The sequence below is a fragment of the Neodiprion virginianus genome, chromosome 4 (assembly GCF_021901495.1).
Source record: "Neodiprion virginianus isolate iyNeoVirg1 chromosome 4, iyNeoVirg1.1, whole genome shotgun sequence".
NCBI lineage: Eukaryota > Metazoa > Arthropoda > Insecta > Hymenoptera > Diprionidae > Neodiprion > Neodiprion virginianus.
Window position 1 is genome coordinate 1,883,848 of NC_060880.1, and position 20,633 is coordinate 1,904,480.

Consider the following 20,633-nt stretch of genomic DNA (forward strand, 5'->3'; position numbering starts at 1 on the left):
CAGAATATGAAATATACGTGTGTGATTGTCAATTAGGCGTGTATAAAATATATTTAGGATAGTGAAGCCGGAGCCTGGGTAATTGTTTGCGATTAAAGGTTGAAAAAAGAAAAAAAAAGAAACGCTACTCTCAGCGGATTCGCGGGGGTGTAATACAAATAGCGCATAAATCCCATGAAGGGTTGAAACGATACTTGAGGGAAGGTCTGGTTTGTGTAAAAAAAATAAAATGCTGTGCGGAAGATTGAGAGAAGCGTGAAAATGTCGTCGGAATTTTTTTACAACCAAAATTATACAACCGGCATGAATCCGCAACCCTTAACTGTACGTACATCCCAACGGCTACGAAACATTGTTTTGGAAACGTGTAAAACGGGTTATTCCGCTGTTTAAAAACTCGGATGCGAAAAAAGGGTAAGAAGAGGGTAGTGCAATATATATAATAAAATAAAAAGGGTAAGTCAAGAAGCCAACGACGCAAACGACTCGGAGGGTGTTTATTTAGAGATATTTTACTCCGTCATTCTACCGCTGGGAAAATTGTCCCTCCTTTTCAATTGTAAGTCAATTGCACAGCGGAGTTCGTTCGCAAACTCGGGGACGCGTTGTAAAAAGTCCGGTAAAGGATTAGACTCAAAGGATTGGACGGACGCGGGTGTCGGGATTTAGGAATATAAAAAACGGTAAAACATTTCGGTTTGTGTTTGTTTTTTTTTTCTTCTTCTTTTTTTCTACACAGGTATGGAAAAAAGGTTATAGACGAAGGCAAACGTTTCGTTTTTATTTATTTATTTATTTTTTTTTTTCTCGAACCAGAAATCATTCACTGTCAAGCAATTATTCAAAGTCGGTGGAACGCGTTTGCTGGAATTTTTTTTTTTTATTTCTTCAAAATTTTCTTCTACAAGGGTGCAAGAAATACACAAGAACGAAGAAATAAAATTCGCCAAAGGTTATTTCCAGTGAGTTATGACTTCGGAACTAAACAGTTTTGTCGAAAGGTTTTTATATTTTTCTCGCCTGTACGACAAATTCTACATACTTGATCTTTTAAACAAAGCGAAACTTTGCGCATACATATGTTTTCGTAACCGTCTGCGTAGTAGATACAAATGATAACGTTTATAACCGTGACGGTGCAGTCACATTAAGGGTGTGAGGAGGGACTGAAGGGGAAAGATCCGATACGACTGTTAATAAATTTGAAAATCATTATTGCTTGTAAATATCGCGTGGGCGGAAGTCGGTACTCGAGATCAACCGAAACGTGCGTGTATGTATAAACATTTTGATAAGAACCACGCTATCTATAGCGCAGATTTAACGTACGTGTAGAATGCTTGGTAAAATATATATATTCATACGCGTGCGCACGTAAATATGTACTATCGTGTTTTCTCATCTTATCAATTTATTATATTACTACATTCAGCGTATATTTACAAAACAGCCGCGTCGAAAAACATTGTACGTAAAACAAATAATACGCGACATTATTATTCATCATATCTGTACAATGATACGTGGAACGTATTTTGTTTTTTTTTTTTTCGCTGACTTTTTACAATCTTGCGTTTATTTTCAAGATCGTTCAAGCGGAATGAATTTAATTTCAAAAACATTTCCCGATCGCTGAAATCACGTGGGTAGGATAGGGATGTTTAAAATCGCACCGAAACGATCATCCCCATCGGTTAGCCGAAGAAAATATACCATATAACAACACGTATAATCGATCGCCGACGAAACAAGAACCTCGGCACGGCCGGGCTGACATATTCGGGATTGCCGGAGCGTTAGGGGGGCGGCAGGGGGTGTAGTCAGCCAGGACTGGGCCTAATTAGGACGCGAAGGTGGAAACGGGGAAGGTTTCGAGGCTGGGCCGGGAGCGGAAAGATATCTCTCTCGGGGTTGTCGGCCGTCGAGCGCCTGCGTCGGGGGGTTGCGAGAGCGAGGTCGTTCACCCCGGGAAGCTGCCACTCCGGCTAACGAGGTCAGCTCCGATTCCCCCGCGAGCCGCAGCTATTTTCGCGGTACACACCGAAACGCCCTCCCGCCCCTCTGGCGGCGAGACCAACGCTCGCCGATGCGACGAGCATCGCCTACGTACGATATTCTCCGTAAACGCATCCTACCACGTGTGTACACACATTCGCGTATAATTGTACACGGACAGGCGGGCGGATAAGTGGACAACGATATCAATTCGGCCCTAATTCGGGCCGAATCTCATCCCACGGGGTCTCATTGGCTCTTTGTAGGCGAAGGATTGAAAAAGATTAATTCCGTAACGAAAATCGTACCGCAACGCGAATGTGCGAAAACTTTTTTGTCGTTGGAGAGAATTTTGTGAAAATAAAATTCTCGGAAAATTGAACATTTTTCGACGTTTTCCCACGAAATTTTGGTAATATTGGGCAGCCTTTACGACACGAAAACCTCTAGAAGTTGCGCACCTTGAATATACAAATTTGGAGCTTAAAACCACATGGTATTGCTGCGTTTCACCCTGACGATAAAAATAATTGAACGGTACCGTTTCCGAAAGTTAACGAATCTGAAAACGTTTGAGAGGAAAAAAAAATTGACTATCGCTTCGATTAATTGTAGAAAATAATAAATTTATCCTACGTTCGCAGATTTACCCCATTGATAATGTAAAGAGAAATTCCAAACTAATAAGCTGTAAGGGTCGCGGTAACGAGAGGTAACCAGAGAGAAGTCACGCGCAGGTCTATTGTATAATATTATATGTATATCATACGCCGGAGTAGGAAACGGTGACAGTTTGGTATTTGAAGGAGCTGTATTACGGTGTATAATATAACGTATAGACATATATATGTATAAAATTATGTACGAGTCGGTTAGTTGCGTTACAGCTGTAGCAGGGAGCGACGGGGGAGGACGTATCTCGGCTAGAAGTTACGGGTCAAAGGTCGGCGACCTCGAGTTTTCCGTTTCCCGCGTTCCACGTCGAGTCAACCCTGCTCAAGCCAACCCCTCGTCTGGTTTAATCTTTCTCCCTAATCTATATACCCTGCCTATCCGCGAATAGTTCGAAGCGACGACGGACTCGTGTCCCAGTTTTCAAAATTCCTCCAACAAAGTCCCAATTTTCGTGATTACTATACACCTTTCTGAATTTAAGACAGGCGAATCGCAGCAGTTGCAAAATTCAGCGGATTGGTACTCCGTACAGCTTGCAGGAAGATAAAATGAAGATGATGACCGAGAGGGAAAGTCAACTGATCTTGAATGGAGAAGAAGAAGAAGAAGAAGAAGAGGGAAAAGAATAAGTTGCTTAAAGAAATTGCAACAGTAAATTCGTACAATTCATGCAATAATTTCTTTATTTCTACGTCAAGTAAAAATGTGTCGGAGTGCTTTCGTTCAGAATAGCGTGTGGCAATATCAATATCGTATAGAATATGGCTGGCAAGCCCTTTTTCGCTTTCGAGATACGCGGAATTTGGTATTTAGATACACAAACGTCAACGTCGAAACCGACCACGGGGCACCCCGTTAAGTATGAGAGGAGAATAAAAAGGAGGAAAGTACAGAGGCGTGTAAGATCGGTCCAGCAGCTCTAAGAGGTGTTTTCGCTTTCGTTGGCATCCGGTACCCGGGAAGAGGTGATGAAGCCTTTCCTCCTCTCCTCTCCTCTCCTCGCCGGAGTAAAATAGTAGGTACGCCGAGAAGGAGAGAGGGACAGTCGACTCACGACTTTTACTTTCCATTCACAGTGAGCCGTGACTCACGAGTAGCATACTGACCAACGCATGGTGAGATTTTCATATTTCCTATCACACGCAAACCAGGGTGCTGAGTAAACAATCTCGCTGTGTCGGATCGCGAGGTAATTATATCGCTTGAAAAAGAGTTTCGCGAATCGATCGATCGATCTCCCGTCGTTACACCGACTTGAAGTTAATCAACGAAGGGTGAGCTTCGTGACTGACTGATAAGAGCAAAGTCAACTCCTGATACAGACGATAGCGGTTCGTTCGTTCTCGACCTCGATGGGGGTTATTCACCTTGGCAAAAAAAAAAAAAAAAAAAAGAAAAAAAAAGAAACGAAAAAAGAAGAAAATAAAAGCTTCCACACGATCGACGCATGCGCGACGACGACGAGGAGCAATATTATAATCTTCGTTCCGTCCAAACGCCCCGCGGTTTATCGTCAAGTGTATAACAACCGTCAAGGAGAGTTAAACCTACAAGCCCAGAGAGCTCTACGTACGTAACCAACGAAGAAGCCAACGGCTCGGCGTCGGCGTCGGCGTCGGCGTCGGAGGGGGGGGGGGGGGGAGTAGGAGGGCCCCTCGCGAGGCTAGGAGGAGGAGGAGAATAACCGAGTCGACGAACTAGCCTCGCCCGGGGCGCCCTCCCAGGGATCGAGGTCACCAGGCGCCCGCCGCGAGTCTAGGGCATTGCCCGCGCCTCGGTTTTGAGGTTAGCGTTGGCTAGTCCGAGACTTCGCCAGCCGTCGCCGGCGTCACGCAATTAGAAAATACCCAATGATTTCGACACTCCGCTAGGCGGACTTTTCAGCTGCGGCTATGCGCTGGCTAGAGCTAGAGCTAGAGCTACAACTCGACGACGACGACGACGACGACTCACCGCTATATCTGCGCGGCCTCTCTCTCTCTCTCTCTCTCTCTCTCTCTCTATCTCTATCTGTTTGTCTTTTTTTATCCCCCCCCACCTAATACCAAGTCACGTTTCGACGTCGAACGGTGCTTCACGAAATGAACCGTCGTCGTCGTCGTCGTGACGTAAGATCTCAACGGCCGACGACGTTCCTGTTATGTATGTACCCGGCCAAAAAAGAGAGCCTGCGACACCCCGAGATACGATATTCGCCTTGGTCAGGGATGTTTACCCATCCGCCGCCCTTGGCTGTACGTTGAAGCCTCATTTTCTCCACTTGTTCGTAGAAGACCTCGAACGACAAGTTTCTCGTTTTTTTTTTATATTTTACGTTTTTTCTGCACCTTCGAAAGTAGTCGATCGGAATTATCGACAGATATTTCGATGCCTGTGGGAATGGAAATTTCGAAGCGATCATGCTCGAAGAATATAACATCTTTTCGTTATTTATTTCTAACGGAGCTGTGTCAATCGTATTGTTGATAATTAAAATCATCGTCGGTTTTATGATATGATTAATCGCGCGACCTCGGTTGACAAAAATTTTATTTACAAACAATCTCACTGTAAACTCAGAATTCCCAAAAGTAATCGGCAGCGAAATTTGCAAGAGAAAATCGAGTCTCCATTTGTTTTCTTTTTTTTTTTTTTTTTTCTCACCGATACACAGATGTCGGGGAGGTAAAATTTGTTTTTTTTATCTTATCTCGAGTGTTTGTAATTCGCATTATATGTATATGTACATGCGCAAGCGATTATAACGTATGATGAAAAAGTGACCAAGAGCCGAAACATACGAACGAATTAAGAATAACAAAACGTAAGTAAAAGAAAAAGTAAAAACGGAAAGTAAACTTGACATCAAAACCGAAACTGTTTTCGGAACGATCACTTAAAGCGATATCTACGCATAATATAATATATAATAGCATATGCATATCGAAAGTGGGTAAAACACAAGTAAAAAAAAAAAAATCATCCACACACACACACACGCGCGCGCGCGCGCGCAAAGACACAACGAATGAAAGATACGAAAAAGTAATGCTCTCAAAAATTCTACATTATATATATATATATATATATATACACCTGTCTCGCGCAGGGGCGCGGAGAAAGAAAGAAACTCGTTGTACGCGAAGAGGGCAGGTCAGTGTTTCCGATGAGGATGATGATACACGCTTGGTATTCTATACAAAAGCATTAAGGAAACTAGGTTGCCGGAGCAAGGTGTTGCAGGTGAGAAGAAAGAGAGAGATAGAGAGAGGAGAAGTAAACGACACCTGATGCTGCAACACCATGGACAAAAAAGGGGATGCGGAGTATGATGACAATAGTAACAATAATAATGACGATGATAACAGGGAGGAGAAGAACGTGCGTGTAAAGAAAGAAAGAAAGAAAGAAAGAAATAAAGTAAATAAGAGAGAAGCGCTACCGTGACAAACATACGTATATACGCATGTGGTTGCGCGTACCTACAGGTAGTCGGAGGAGACCAGGGAGAAAGTATAATACGTCGAGAGGAAATCGAGAAAGAGGGGATCCCCTGCCGTCGAGGATAGCCGCGTAATGGAGAGACAAGGTGAGAGTGATCGCGACACGGTCCGGTTAGCGCCCACTTTCACCGCTGCAGTATCTCTTTACGTAAGTGCGTAACGCGTGTCACACGGATATTTATTTGCCTCCTTCGCGTAGGTGCATGCATACACGCGTGCATCGTAGCAATTTGTCCGATTCTCGTTTCTCGTGCCAAAAATAATTTCCAACGGAAAGAGAGGAGTGGAATCTTTCTCTACCCTTGTTCAAGCAACCCTGGGTAACATGTTGGGCGGAAATAGATTTGTTCGTAAGGATCGTTTGAATTCATATTTTTCGGCTTATAAATCTAGTGTACGATGGTACACGGGAGGGAATTCGATACGTTTACTTCCGACGACGCGGTAAAATTTAATACAAAATCAGATCTGAATAAATGGCGAAAATAAATTGGTAATCTACGATCCGGGTTACGGGATGTTGTTTGAACATTGTTACTCTTGCAACAAAATATTTTCTACCGAGAGAAAAAAGTTTTCCCCGTGTTATTTCCGTAAGAAACTTCGATCACAAACCGGACCATCTTGCAAGTTGCGACAAATACCTGAAAAAATTCGGCAATTGTCTTTGAATTATTTGAAGTTGATTTGGGATACATGCCGTAAAAAATACACCTACATACGGATAAAACGTGCGCCGTTGTATCAATGATACCTAGATAGATACACGTCGCCTGACAAGCAAGAAGGAAAGAAAGAAACGAAAAATAAAATCGAAATTACGCATGTAAAAGCGAGTCGCTTGCGTCATAATCGTACTAAACGCGTACACGTACGTACGGTGTTTATCTACCAGGAATTCAAGGAGCAGGATATGCCAGATACACGACACACCGATCATCGTATAAAACGCACACCCCGCGTTACACATGCGTAAATAATATCCGTACAATAATACCGATACGCACGTGTGCGCAAGTATCCATACGCGTGTGCCTGTGTGTGCGCGCACGATTCACGGGATGACCGAGCGCTGTTATCCGTGTTAGTGATGGTGACCTTCGGAGTATCGCGAAGCGGCGAAGTGGTCGGGGGTTGTGGGGGTGGGAGGGGGAGGCGACCCGTTTCAAGTTTGTTGAACCTGGTCCTCGTCGTGTCGTTGTGTGCGAGTGAGCGAGCGTAGTATTCGCCTACAGCGCGTGCGCGCGAGCCGGAGAACCGCTTTTGCACGTAACGATACGGGAAAGGGGTGGTGGTCGCGGCGGCGGCGGGGGTCGGGGGAGAAGGTTCGGAGCAACAGGGAGGCGGGGGGCGGCGAGGAGGGAGGTAACGAGAAGCGGGGCGAGCGAGGGGCGGAGGGGAGGGAAACCTCGGTTAATTTCATCTTGCCCCAGTTACGGGACAGGCAGGGTGAACGAACTAGCCTCTCGTCAAGGCCCTCCCCTCCACCTCGACGTCCACCGCCTCCCCCCATGCCGCCCCTCGCGACCCACTTCAGGGGTGGCCAATCCGCGACGTGTACGATCGAATAGGATTGCCCTAACGGTGGAAGGGAACGCCCGTCGCGAGGCTAGAGTCCGCGGTGTGCGATACCGTGCATGATACACAACGTACTGGATACGTACGTATGCGTGTACAACGCGTGCTAGACGTGCGAATGTGTCGGTGCGCGAGTTCTCTCCTCTTCTAGGCAGAGCGGCGCGAGGGCGGCTCGCCGTCGAGAAGTTCGCCGAGATGACGGACGAGGCGGGGGTGAATAAGAGGAGGAAAACGAGAGAGGACCGGACTGCCTGCCTGATGACTGTCGGGAGAAACCGAAACGAGATAGACGGAGATAGGGGGAGAGATAGAGACCGGGATAGAGAGGGAGAGAGAGCGAGAGAGACGTCGAAGAAAGAGAAACAATTACGGCCAGGCGGCGCGTTGGAAGGCCGCGGGAGCAACGAACTCTAGCCTCGCGAGGGACGTCTCGACCTACATTATGCCCCGTTGGAAAGTGAAACTATGCGCGGATCGGGCACCCCGAGGGAGGCTAACTACGCGTAGGTCCGGGCCGACGACGGTTTTTCGGTACACCCCGTTGTGGATAATCTGTTCTATTCTGTTCTATCCGTCTTCTGCGACATACGATTTAGGTATTAATCGTACGTTTCGGATAAACCTTTCGGAGGTTTCGAGAGATTTTTATTTTTATTTTCATTTTTTTTCCTTTCTTCTTCTTCCATACGCATGTTTTCGCTCAATTCACGTCTCTATACTCACCGGCCAAAACGCGTCCAAGGAGATTTTCGCTGTCTTGGTTAGCCGCGGATGCGGGAACGGATCCGTTGCTCGATGCGCCGTAAGGGGACGACGACGTCTTCTCGTTTTCCAGGTGATCCTTGCTCGGGGAAAGTATATCGTTGCTGATCGTGAGCTGTTCGTCGACGGCTGTAGTGCCGCGTGACTTGAAGTCCTGGACCGTCATCTGACCCGATTGACTAATACACCACTCCTCGACGCGGGATTCCTCTATCATATCACCCACCAATTAACAAACAAACATTTACCGCCGATTTGTATAATATTATACCGGCGCTTCTGCGTTTTCTTATCTTCTATTCTCTCTTCTATTCTTCCTTCCTTCCTGCCGTACAATCGTTTAAACACTCTGTACTTTCCTTATCGCTATTGTAGAATACGACTAACGCGAACCGACCAGTTAAACGGTTCCGAGGAACTTGCATATCACGCACTATATAATATCCGATTAATCCCCACTACCTCGTCCTTCGACGATTGCATTAATATATTACAAATATGGCACAAATTTATCCTCCTTCTCTTCGTTTATCCTTCCCGCCCCGATATCTCCGAAACGAATCGAACCAACGAATTGCGGTACAAGTTCACGTTCTAACCATGGTCAGTCGGTGCGTGGGTAAAAAAAAAAAAAACGTCTTTACGATCTACATATACTCTCGTAATATTTTTGTCAATGGCACGATATTCCCGATGTCACACGTCCCGAGTTTCAAGGGTCGTCGGGATTGCAGTGGAATTCTCAAATCAGCCAGATACAAACCGCGACACACGAATAAACTTTGCCGTTCCGCGATTAACACGTCGAACGTCACACACCGTCGGAGTTTCAAAAAAATATCTATTATTACTATTATTTTACTCTCTTTTTTTTTTTCTTCTTCCCGCCGTTGTTCCTCGTATTTTTAAACAAAAACAGAACAACAAGGTATATACGCGGCACACGTCCGTCGGTTCGCTGGTTTAGTGTTCAGTGTGTGTATGGCGTGCAGTTCGTGGCGCGAGTGGGATCTCGCACGCTCTCGGCATATCGGCACTCTCGCGCCTGCGCCGTTCGATACGAATTGCGAACTGTCCGCGCCGCACGCGGCGCGAGTCGCGCTTCCCTTTTCCTTCGTTCCTTTTCTTTTTCTTTTTTTTTTTTTTTTTAATCATTCGTTTCTGATTGATATTCGATTTTTTTGTTGTTTTTTATTCTTTTTTCTTCGCCTTTTCGCTACCCGTCATTCTTCTCTTCAACGATCTTCCGCTACTTCTCTCCGCAATTCGACGATTTTTCCCCTCGGCCGTACCGTCCTCGTACCCTATATATATATATATATATTAATATCCTCCTTTCAGTCGTCCTGCAGCCGCGCACCTGCGGCGCAAACGGTCTGCAGTGAAAGTGGTATTACAGACACACTTTGCTGGGTATAACGGATCGGTCTTAAGGGGTCGTTGATATCAAACTTACGGAAGATTATTCCCGGATCTCGAAGATGCTGCCGATGCATGTTCAGACTGATCCAATACGTACATCTTCTCTTTTCCCAACAAACGATACGGAGAAAGAGAGAGAGAGAGAAGAATAATTAATTTATTTGTCATGTTTATAGAATAAACAAATCGTGAACCATAAATACGTAACAACGTTGTACAAAAAGGAACAAAATGTCCTCCGGCACGTTTCTCACCGTATTTTGTACGCGCTACGTTATAAATTGAATACGATAAGCCAAAAGTAAAAAATTCTTTGAAAAACCAAAAAAAAAAAAAAAAAAATGGAATAACAATCTTTCGCGACGATTCGAGATAACTGCAGCGGTGCGGCACGTTGGGTGAAAAATTTGCGAGTTGCCGCGGTTTCTCAACGGTGCCTAGATTGCATACCTGTAATAAATATAATACGCGTTTTAGTATCCGTAATTTACGTTCGTACAACGTAAGAGTGGAGCGAATCGCGGTCCGCTGCAGTTAAACGCTGCTAAACGTCCGACGGAAGGAAAAGTGGCAAGGAGCATTGATATTATACATGCACATGCGCGTGCCATCGGGCGATTCTCGCCGATAGTTGCTCGGGTAGTTCGCGCTGTAACATTCCTTTCTCGAAAGGGTTGGGCAACCCGGGCGCAGAGTAATATAAGTCAGTGCCTGGTGCTTACGACAAAGCTCCCGGTGCACGAGCGTATGGAACAAGTTTTACACGTGTATTTATTATACATGCGTGCAACATTTACCTATTTCACGTATTAATTGTGTGCGCAATGTGTTGAGATTTTCAAGAATCGATACCGCAAGCAGCGTATGATAATTAAATTGAATAAACATTGCGGGGATTCTAAATCACGTCCAATTGTAATATCAATTTTTATGCTATAGGATATTCATTCGAGTTGTATAATATATATTATGTTACTTGCCGTTTGCCAATGTATTGTTTTATCATCAATTATTTCAGCAATTCGTACACACACAATTTATTATACAATCTTCGATCTTCGTTAGTTATATTTTCAAACTTTTGCGTAATTATTGCTTATACACATATTATATATATGTATATATGTATATACCGTATACACAACACGTGTACTGCAAAGTATAAAGTTGATAATCGTCGTCATCATTATTATTGTTGATTGTTTACCAGCCTTTTGTTTCGGGCTTGTGCAAGACTGCACATGTGTAACATTCGTGCATGTATGCTTCTTCACCACCTGACCCATTAACACAATTCCATCAACCATGATCGTTTTTTAAAATATATACAACATTTACGTTATTATATTATTGACACGTGCATACACGCGTATATACTATATATACATACGTAAATTTAGGAATAAGAACGAGAGCAAAGATCTCATTAGTATTGCGATGTATATGCGTTATATACGTACCCTTGTTGTTATAGATCTCGATGCACGCGTGCATATTATAACGATAAGTTAATTACAAAAGTGCAATTAACGGACGACACGTGCGGCCCAACCGCGTCAGGTAAGCCCGGGTATGCCCTAATTTAAAACGAAGAAAAAACAAAAAAAAAAAAAAGAGAAAACAACGAAGAAGCAAAACCGATGCCTTTGTGAAAAACAATCGGAAATTTGACCGCGAATGGCGCGCGTCGTTCATCCGGGTGCATTTAGGTGTATAATTTTGTGTGACAGGAATTTTCACACCTACGCGTTTTCTAGGCAACGCCGCTGCACGAGGAGGCTCTCTATCTCCTCCAAGTATAAGCGGCTAAACGACGCTACGGTAATTCCGTCAAGGAAATTACGACACTCCTAAAGCCGTCGCTAAATCTGTTCGTCGAACTAAAGGAGGTCTTCGCTGCACTTGGAAGCTGCATAACGCGATCGTAATCCGATCGAGGGAAATTTTCGCAAAGAATTGAAGATTCGATAATTACGATTAAACGAACGATGTTACAGTGATAATTGCGATAATTGACGAAGCGCTGAAAAATAGTTTCCTCGGCCATGATGGATTTAAAGTGTGTTTAGGGTGTTTCGGTAGAAAATAATTAGCGATTTTCCAAAAGATCAGCGTCTTACGTTAACGATAAGTGGAAGATCGCAATCAGTTGATTTTTCACTCTTATACCTACATTTTTTTAATTTACGAAGTATCCTGAATAGCAATTTTTTTCATCGCTTGCACCAATCGTAATATCAATTTACGTCGCTAAGAAGACCCGGACTTGTAATATCAAGTCTCCAGTTGATGTTTGAGAATTTTATCCGACGACTTTTTCATTATTAGTTCAATCTCGTAAAATAGTTATAATTTAATACGAAACAATTTAGGTGAATAAGATTCCCGGTTGTGATGCATCGTTGTGTTACGGATCGTGATCTTTGGGTCGAATACACAAATGTCAGGAAAGAATCAATAATTAAAGTGGCACAACAACGCGTTTCTTCACAAATTCGAAAAATGCGATAAAAAGTGAAAAATCAAATCTGCGCGATCCTTCACGTAACATAGAACGTTCATCTTCATCACAGAATCTTTCATTTCACCCAAAAGAAACTTTTTACAAATAGTAAATTATTTTTTATTTTAATTACTTTCAGCGCCGACTTCCGAGAATAATCGTCCGTTTTCCAGAATTGAGATTGATCGATTTATCCGTACACCTCGGATATTATACAAGGTATTACGTGCGATATGGTTGCAGGTATAAGTAGGTACAAGTGCAACGATATAGGATGCATAATATACGCGATTGCGTAGCAGACGCAAAGTCCCACTGACCCACATACTGTCCCAGATTTGAATAACTGCTAACAAAATTGTCGTAACGAAAAGAAAATAACAACAATATGCGGAATATTTTTAAAGCGTATGCAACGTGTGCTGTTCAATTGTTGTGAGAATGCTGCAGTGCAAACATTCGTTTGAGGTATTCGGCTCATTGTCGACCGTGAGGTAAGAGATTTTCGCAATTTCTGCAAGTATGTTTAACAAATAATCGGAGTGTATCGTTAACGCATCGCGTATGTATAATAATTCGCCGGTGTTCGAATTTCAATTTTCATTATGTCCGAATCGATGAACATTCACGTATATTATACCTAGAAAGGTTGTTTCCATAACCGCCGGTCGATTTTTCAAAACTCGATCTCTCTCGACGTCGAAAGTTTGTTCGTCGTCACTCGTATAATATTGTATCTGATTAAAAAAATCTGATACAATTTCGAATTCGAGACGATTTCGCCTCTCCATAACACGAGTTAACAGACCGCGGAGTAACAGTCGAGTTGCAGTGTGCATTGTTTTTTTTTTCATTCCCAGTGCAAAAAATTTTCAAATATATTTCTCATACGTGTACCTAATTACGCGCATACAGGCGTAATGTATCCACGTGTTAAAATTCAAAGGCCGTGTTGAATAGAATCACTGATGCTGATAACGAAAACGTATAATTAAGGTGATGATTTTTTTAAAATAGGGGGGGGGGGGAGGAGGGCGACACATAGAACCTATATTTCAACGTCCGAGGAAAGTCGTTAATATTGAAAACTGAATCAGACCTAATTCGGGTTAGTGAACGCTTGTGACGATTTTTATCGCCGTTAATATTTGTCCGGCTATTATCCTCTCGCTAGTGGCTTTTCGGGTCGACCACAATTAAAGCTGCAGGATATGAAAAAAGAACGTAAGAAAAACGGAAACGACATGGCGAGCGTGGAAGAGAGAGAGAGAGAGAGAGAGACAAGTTGGTCGGTATTTATTATCTCATGCATTCTCATTATTGGTGATCATCATCGTCATCATCGTCGTTACATTGACATCGCCATTCTAAATTCAATACTGCAATCGACACAATATTCATTGGTAACGAATTTTTCTAATACATACGTTTCTACAAGGTTATTTCGAATACGAATTATAGTTTTTAAAAAATAATTTCGCGCCTCATTATGTGTATAATACTAGAGTGTGTAATATTAAATTATGCATGCACGTATAAAATTGTGCAAGATATCCCTGCATAATTATAACATGTAATATTGTAACTATGTATATCAACAATCATTATATACACATATACAATGTAAGAAGCTGAAAAATGTCGTAAGTTAACGATTTCTCTCATTCAACGCAACGTGTATACATGTATTATACAGAAATAATACGTATTGCAATTCGGTGCATCGGAAAAGTCAAAACAAATCACCACTGGCAAGTAACTAGCTCAAAAACATTCCGTCCAACTGAATTATGTAATAACAAAACTATGCACACACATATATATACATATATATTACGGTATATGCACAGCAGTTCGGCAACTATCGCACACAAAAAGACCTGAAATTATAATTTTCATAAATCTATAATCCTCTAAATGCGGTAGTTTTCTTTTAATCTTCAACTGACATGTTCATCTGATATAAAATTGCTGGCACCTTGGGGTCGTGCACCGAAGCAATTTGATATTTTGTCTTCAAGTTTTTTGTTTTTTTTTTCGGGTCTTTTCTTCAAGTGTCATCTACAAGATAAGAAAGCTTGCAGCGATAATTTTTAATTTTAAGGTAGTACTAAATTTTAAAATGAGACAAAAATTTCAACTTACCAAAATTCCCATTAAAAAATCCTTAGGTCACGAACGAGCTCAAGGTGCCAGTTAAAGGTTAATTACAACATTGCATCGATAAGTGTGATGAATTTAAAAAAACATTAAATCGGGTAGCCGCACACTTAATTACTCCGAACAAAATGATTCCGTTAAAAATTACCGGACATATGCCGATGACAAAATCTCGCCATTTTCAAAAGGCAACATAATTAATATTAAATTAAATTAAATCAAAACGTACGAAATTGACGATGACATTTTATCCCGAGTAATAAGGAGCGGTAACCTTGAATCGAGTAAGAATAAATTGAATAAAAAAAAAAAAAAAAAACGCGAATCGCCCAAATTGCTGTGTACGAAAAAACAACGTGTACAAGTTCCACGATTTCGCATTGTGATTCATGATTAGGCGTTCACTTATCGAATCCATATATTATGCACGTGACACGTGGATTATACAGACGTTGCAGTTGCGCGCGTTCCAACAGCAGCAGCAACAACAACAACGACAACAACAACAACAACAACAACCGCGTATACGTATTAGTACGAAAGGCCTTCGAGAATGTTCGACTCTCGCGTTCGCTATACCTAAACACGCATATCGCATAACTGCACTGCGGAGAGTGATATCGAAGGTGTGTGTGTGTGTGTGTGTGTGCGTGCGCGCAATACCGAGAGATCCGCGAGTAGTCGGCGGCGTGTTCACCAGCAGCAAAACCAGCAACCAGCAACCAGCAACCAGCTACTCGCGTGGCCTCGGCCCCGGGGTTAATGCCCCCCGACTGGGACAGGCGGCCGCCGGGCGCTGCCTCCGTCCACCGAGAGTCTCTATGACGTAAATTCGTCGTACGAAATATAACCACCTACACCGGCAAACAAATTGCTCCTTGGATATATGTGTCTACGTACGTACGTACATCCGTGCCTACATGCGCCTGTCAAGTCTCACGTGTAACGTTGTACATCTGCCATCTACGTGTATAACGTACATTTGTACAATACGTATAAAATTCTTCTATACAAAATTCACAGTACCGTTGTCAATTTCGAGAAGGAAACCCTTCCGAAAAAAAAAAAAAAGGAAAAGCAGCCGGTGATCGAACGCGTTTCCAAATTGAAGATAACACGGGTTGTTGTTTTTTTTTTTTTTCCATTGGCAGGTGACTCGAAGTCGGGAAAAATCGTGACGCCCTCAATTCCTGCATTTTTTACCTTGCAATATATATATATATATATATATATATATATATATATACAGTACTATGTTACCTAAGCGAGAATTTTACGACGCGATATAATTATAATGTAACGTAAAGTAACATATATATTGTATTATTGAATTGAGAACCACGTATTCCGAAGCAGTATTTGTATACGTAAAATGATACGTAATTTTTCTGTCGACGCGCATTATACGCGCACATAATAAAACGGATTAAAATACCCACACACATATATAACATATATATATATATATATATATATATATATATATATATATATATATATATATATGGGACAGTGCAACGTAAATTATACACAACATTATGTATAATATCGCGTGTCTTGGAGTGATTAGAATTTAGCGTATTAGAGTAATCGCGTAATATGCGATGTATACACACATATGCGTTACGCTTAACACTGACGCGGTCGCCGAGGACAAATTTTTTTCCATCCATCCATCCATGTACGCGTGTATACACGTCTCACAGGCTGAAAGTAATTCAACCTCAGTTTGCAATTTACCCTGTATACATATAGTTCATCGTACATGTCCTCGACGCACGTGATCATTCCCCCCACTTTAACCCGTGTACGTACATAAATAATATGCATATGATAGAAAAAAAAAAAAAAAATAAAAATTAAATTATCGCCTACGGTGTACGTACACGCGTTCATAGAGGTAAATTGAAATGGGAAGGGTTGATAAAATTAAGGGATATTTATTCGAATCGAATCGCTCTGCCTCGCCTTGCCTCGTCCCAGATCTCTCGACGTAAAAAACAAAGGTAGGTACGCGAGCCTGACACAAACCTTAGAGAGAGGATACCGAAGGCGTGTTCCTACACGCATGATCTGGAAGAGCAAGAGCGACGATAAGCTTCTTCTTCCGTACGCAATGAATGAAAGCAAGCACGTTGCGGAATCGCGTATACGTGGTAGAGTGTAACGAAAAGAATTAAAAAAAAATAAAAAGAAATAAGAAAATTAATTAATAAAACAGAGAGAGAGAGAGAAAACACAACGCAGGCATAATTCGACCATCCCGAGTACCTAACGTGTAAAACTAGTAGGTATACAACATTGAGCGCGAAGAGAGCGATAAGAACCGTAGCATCTCTATCTCTCTCTCTCGTCTAATCTCTCAATTTGTCGTTATTCCGTGCGTACGTTTACGTCCGTCCACGTATGCATGTACGTATGCACGTATTTACGCGCGCCACGTATACTCGACCGGACTGGATGATTGCGAGTCGTTCGCCGCGTAACCGCGTGGGATGATGCGCGTCGAGAGACGAGAAAACAAGATCCTGACCTGCACCACGCGGAATGCACTCCAGCTCGTGCCGTTGCACGTCGGCTCTTGAGTTAGCTGCGAGAAATCCCCACCGACGCGAACGGCACCACCGTCTGGTCGGTCTCGTCGTTGTTGAAAAAATATTTCGTACGATAACGCGACGTGACCGATGTTACGCACGTATTCCCATGATTCCACTCTTCTTCTTCTTCTTCTTCTTCTTCCGACATGGTTTACAACAGTTTATACTTGTACGTCAATCACGACTGGCCGACTTCATTGGAAGAACCGATTCACGTTAGAAATTGCCTCGTAACAATTCTGCGAATCAATCGGTATATGAATGAAAACCGCCGATAAATCGATTAATCGTCAAAACTCAATTAATCGATTAATCGAGGAAACGATTAATCAACCGCACGGCGCTCTGGTATAAATAACACGAGCTAATCGGTATGCATAAAAATCCAAGAAATTAAACGACGAACGAGTTTACAGTACAGGCGATATGTGGCATCCTTCACCCTCGTTCACTCGTACACACGTATACGTATGTGTCATAGGTATGTAACAATAAGATATTATTAAACGTGTTCCCGTAATTCATCAGCGGGTCATACGTGCCTTACGCACACGTACGTGAATCGCGCTACGCGAGGTTACAAGTACAAGTGTATATCATTTAATATCCCGATTGTAATGGTAAACTCTCCCCAAGGCTGACAGATTTAATTACATACGTCTAGGACGATGTTGTGTGAATGTGTGCCGGCACTGCAGCTTCTCGTTGTACGTACACGTACGAAACACGCGTTACCCCGTTTTTAATAGGTATATACAGATACGCGCATCATCGACACTCTGCAGTGCACTCCGATGAACCGCTCTGCTCTACTCTATTACGCATGCATATGCACACGTATGCGTGTCTCCTGTAGAACGTCTGCAATTGTCGGTAAAGTATAGGCTTTGCTACGATGAAAAGATTAAACTAAATGGGACACAGGCTGCACATGGCTTCGTGACGACACTGACAAGATCATCGCATCCTCGTTCAACGTTGCAGCAGCAACTGGAGTTCTAGTCGGTCGTCATCAGCTGATTACACGACACGGCGCAGATACTGTGTATAACACGTATGTATGTATGTGTATTTCAAATAATACACCACATGTTTCACGCGTACGTAGAATTGTAGAAGCGAGGATCTCGTGTTACGATAAAAATTCACTCCGGCGCAACCTTGATGTGAGCCAAGCGAACATATATATATACATACATATACATATGTATAATAAAACGTTGATTCTTCTCTGATATTGTGTGTATATTAACCTACCGCAAATATTTTCTAGTGCTTTGCAAACGTGATGGGCGTTATAAACGAATCTTGGAATGTTGTAAAATATTTTTGCCCTCTATCGTACCAAATAACTACGGTACGTGTTATCTTGCCCGGAGCTAATATTTCACGCAATTTCCTACAACGATTTTATTCGGAACCGTTTTTCGTTATTAGTAAAACATGTATGAAAAAAAAAGATAGGAAAAAAAACTTGAAAAAAAAACATCGGTATCAACGAACTAGTGTTTTGTACGCAGAGCATCCGCATCTAAAATCGGAGGAAATGCAATCAAGATTGAAACGGGACTGTGAGAGAAATTGAAAAAAAAAAAAAAAAACGTCCAACAGCTATACGTCTTTCAAATAACAAATCCGACGAAATTTCGAAGAGTGTAACGTGTACGTAACGTATTTGTAGAAAAAAATAAAAATAAAAAATAAATAAAAAATCGATCGACGATTGCGTACGGATTCCGTAATGCAGGGAGTATTGCGCACGCAATTCGCATACGTAACGCGGAGTGCGGTGTTGTTTATATACATATGTGTGTGTGTGTGTGTGCATGCATACCTATGACAGCAGTAGCATAAATGTTGTACGCCGTCAAGTTATAGTTGTACCCAACTTTCACCAGGGTATATCGTTTGATACATCGAAAGTGAAAAACGGCAGGGCGGCAACAGCAGGAGGAGGAGATAAAACAAGGGGTAAAAAATGGCGAGTCTCCGGTTTGACAAGGGGAAGCTGATCGCGAGGGCGCGGTTTTGACATCGAGTCCGTAGGCGTTGGTAGCTTTCGAACGACAATCGCTTGTACAATTCTATTTTGCCACGCCGCGTTGCAGCGTTTCAAGCCGATCGGCGCACCTCGGTCTTTACTCCATGCAGCCTGCATCCGTCGCCCACCCTGCGATATTAGACGCTCGTAGAGCCCATGTAGGTAGGTTGTACCTAATGCACCTTCGGCGCCTCGATCGGCGCTCGACGTAAGCGCTTGGCTAATATGGAAAGTACACCGCAGGTGCCGAACTGCAACGAAACCTGCACAATCCGTGTCTAACGTCCATGAGATCAGAGCGTGTAACAGCGGATGGATTTTTGTCCAACGCGGAGCGTGCAGTTACTTATTGGATTTCTCGGTCTCTGTATCCTGGTCTTGGAAATCGAACGGACGAATTGCACCATTGGTAGATCGCACGTTCCTGGGATGAAAATTGTACCGACTACCAGTGACGTCGAAAATGTTTTTTAAAATGAAGAAAGAACTTGGAAAAACAAGACATCCGAACAAAACAGATATTATTTGTTCGAAAAGTCTTGCAAATGAACGTGATCGACAAGGTTCGAGTTAGTAACGTTTGTACAGCGAAGCGTGATGGTAAATTTCGTTTTTGTACAATTTTGTTGACTTTTAGAAATATGAAACATGTTTTCTTTGTTACGATTAGCCGCAGCTGAATTTCATATAATACTAAGGATCGAGGTAACGATTTTTTCTAAACGTGGGTCGTTAAAGTACCGTTGCTAACTCCAACCTCGTGGGTAATCAAGTGGAATCCAAATTTCAAGTTTCTGTAGTGACGAAAGTTTCGTTTTTTCTTCTTCTTCAAAATACTGAGTTTCAAAAGCAGTAAACATTGGTGTTATCAACAACGTCAGGGATATCACATAGTTTTAATATTTTCGTCATCATCGAAAGATTCATCCACGTATAAATAGTTTGTCAGATTTCGATTACGAATAACTAATTTTCTTCATTAACGAATTTCCGTATCATACGGAATAAAACGTAAACAAAGATGAGATTCGGTGATATTTCATCAGATTATGGATTCAGCGAGAGTTTCGAATTCATTGTTTTATCATGTTTTTGTTTCGACAATTCTTAAACCCGATCGTACGTCCCGTGCATCCCTGAGTCTTGGCGTTGCTCAACGTCGAACGGTGAATGCTCGCCGGTGTTCACGTGCATAATATCGACGATCACTTCAAGGCACGAACAAAGGGTATACATAGGTTGTACGGTGATATTATCGCAAATGTAGTGCAGCCAACGGTCACGCATCGTTGAGCAAACGCGTTGGGAGATTAATTTCAATTAGATAGGTGATAAGTATGCATTTCTGATGCAATTAAAACTTGATTATCAAAAGTTTCAAAAGAACGTTTAAAAACGCGTTAATAATAATTCTTACT

The 20,633-nt window shown here is 42.4% G+C and overlaps 1 protein-coding gene across 3 annotated transcripts in view; it reads right to left on the reverse strand.

The window, feature by feature from the left end:
* Positions 1-20,633, reverse strand: part of LOC124303577 (nuclear hormone receptor E75-like) — a 143,046-nt gene that overhangs the window by 57,834 nt on the left and 64,579 nt on the right. The window contains exon 1 of one of the 3 annotated variants that reach the window (XM_046760948.1): positions 8,454-9,503. The exons of the other annotated variants lie outside the window; for them this stretch is intronic. Within the exon in view, the coding sequence (XP_046616904.1) occupies positions 8,454-8,709 (256 nt within the window). The 5' untranslated portion in view covers positions 8,710-9,503. Of the gene's footprint in view, positions 1-8,453; positions 9,504-20,633 lie in introns of those variants that run through there. 3 annotated transcript variants of the gene reach the window in all.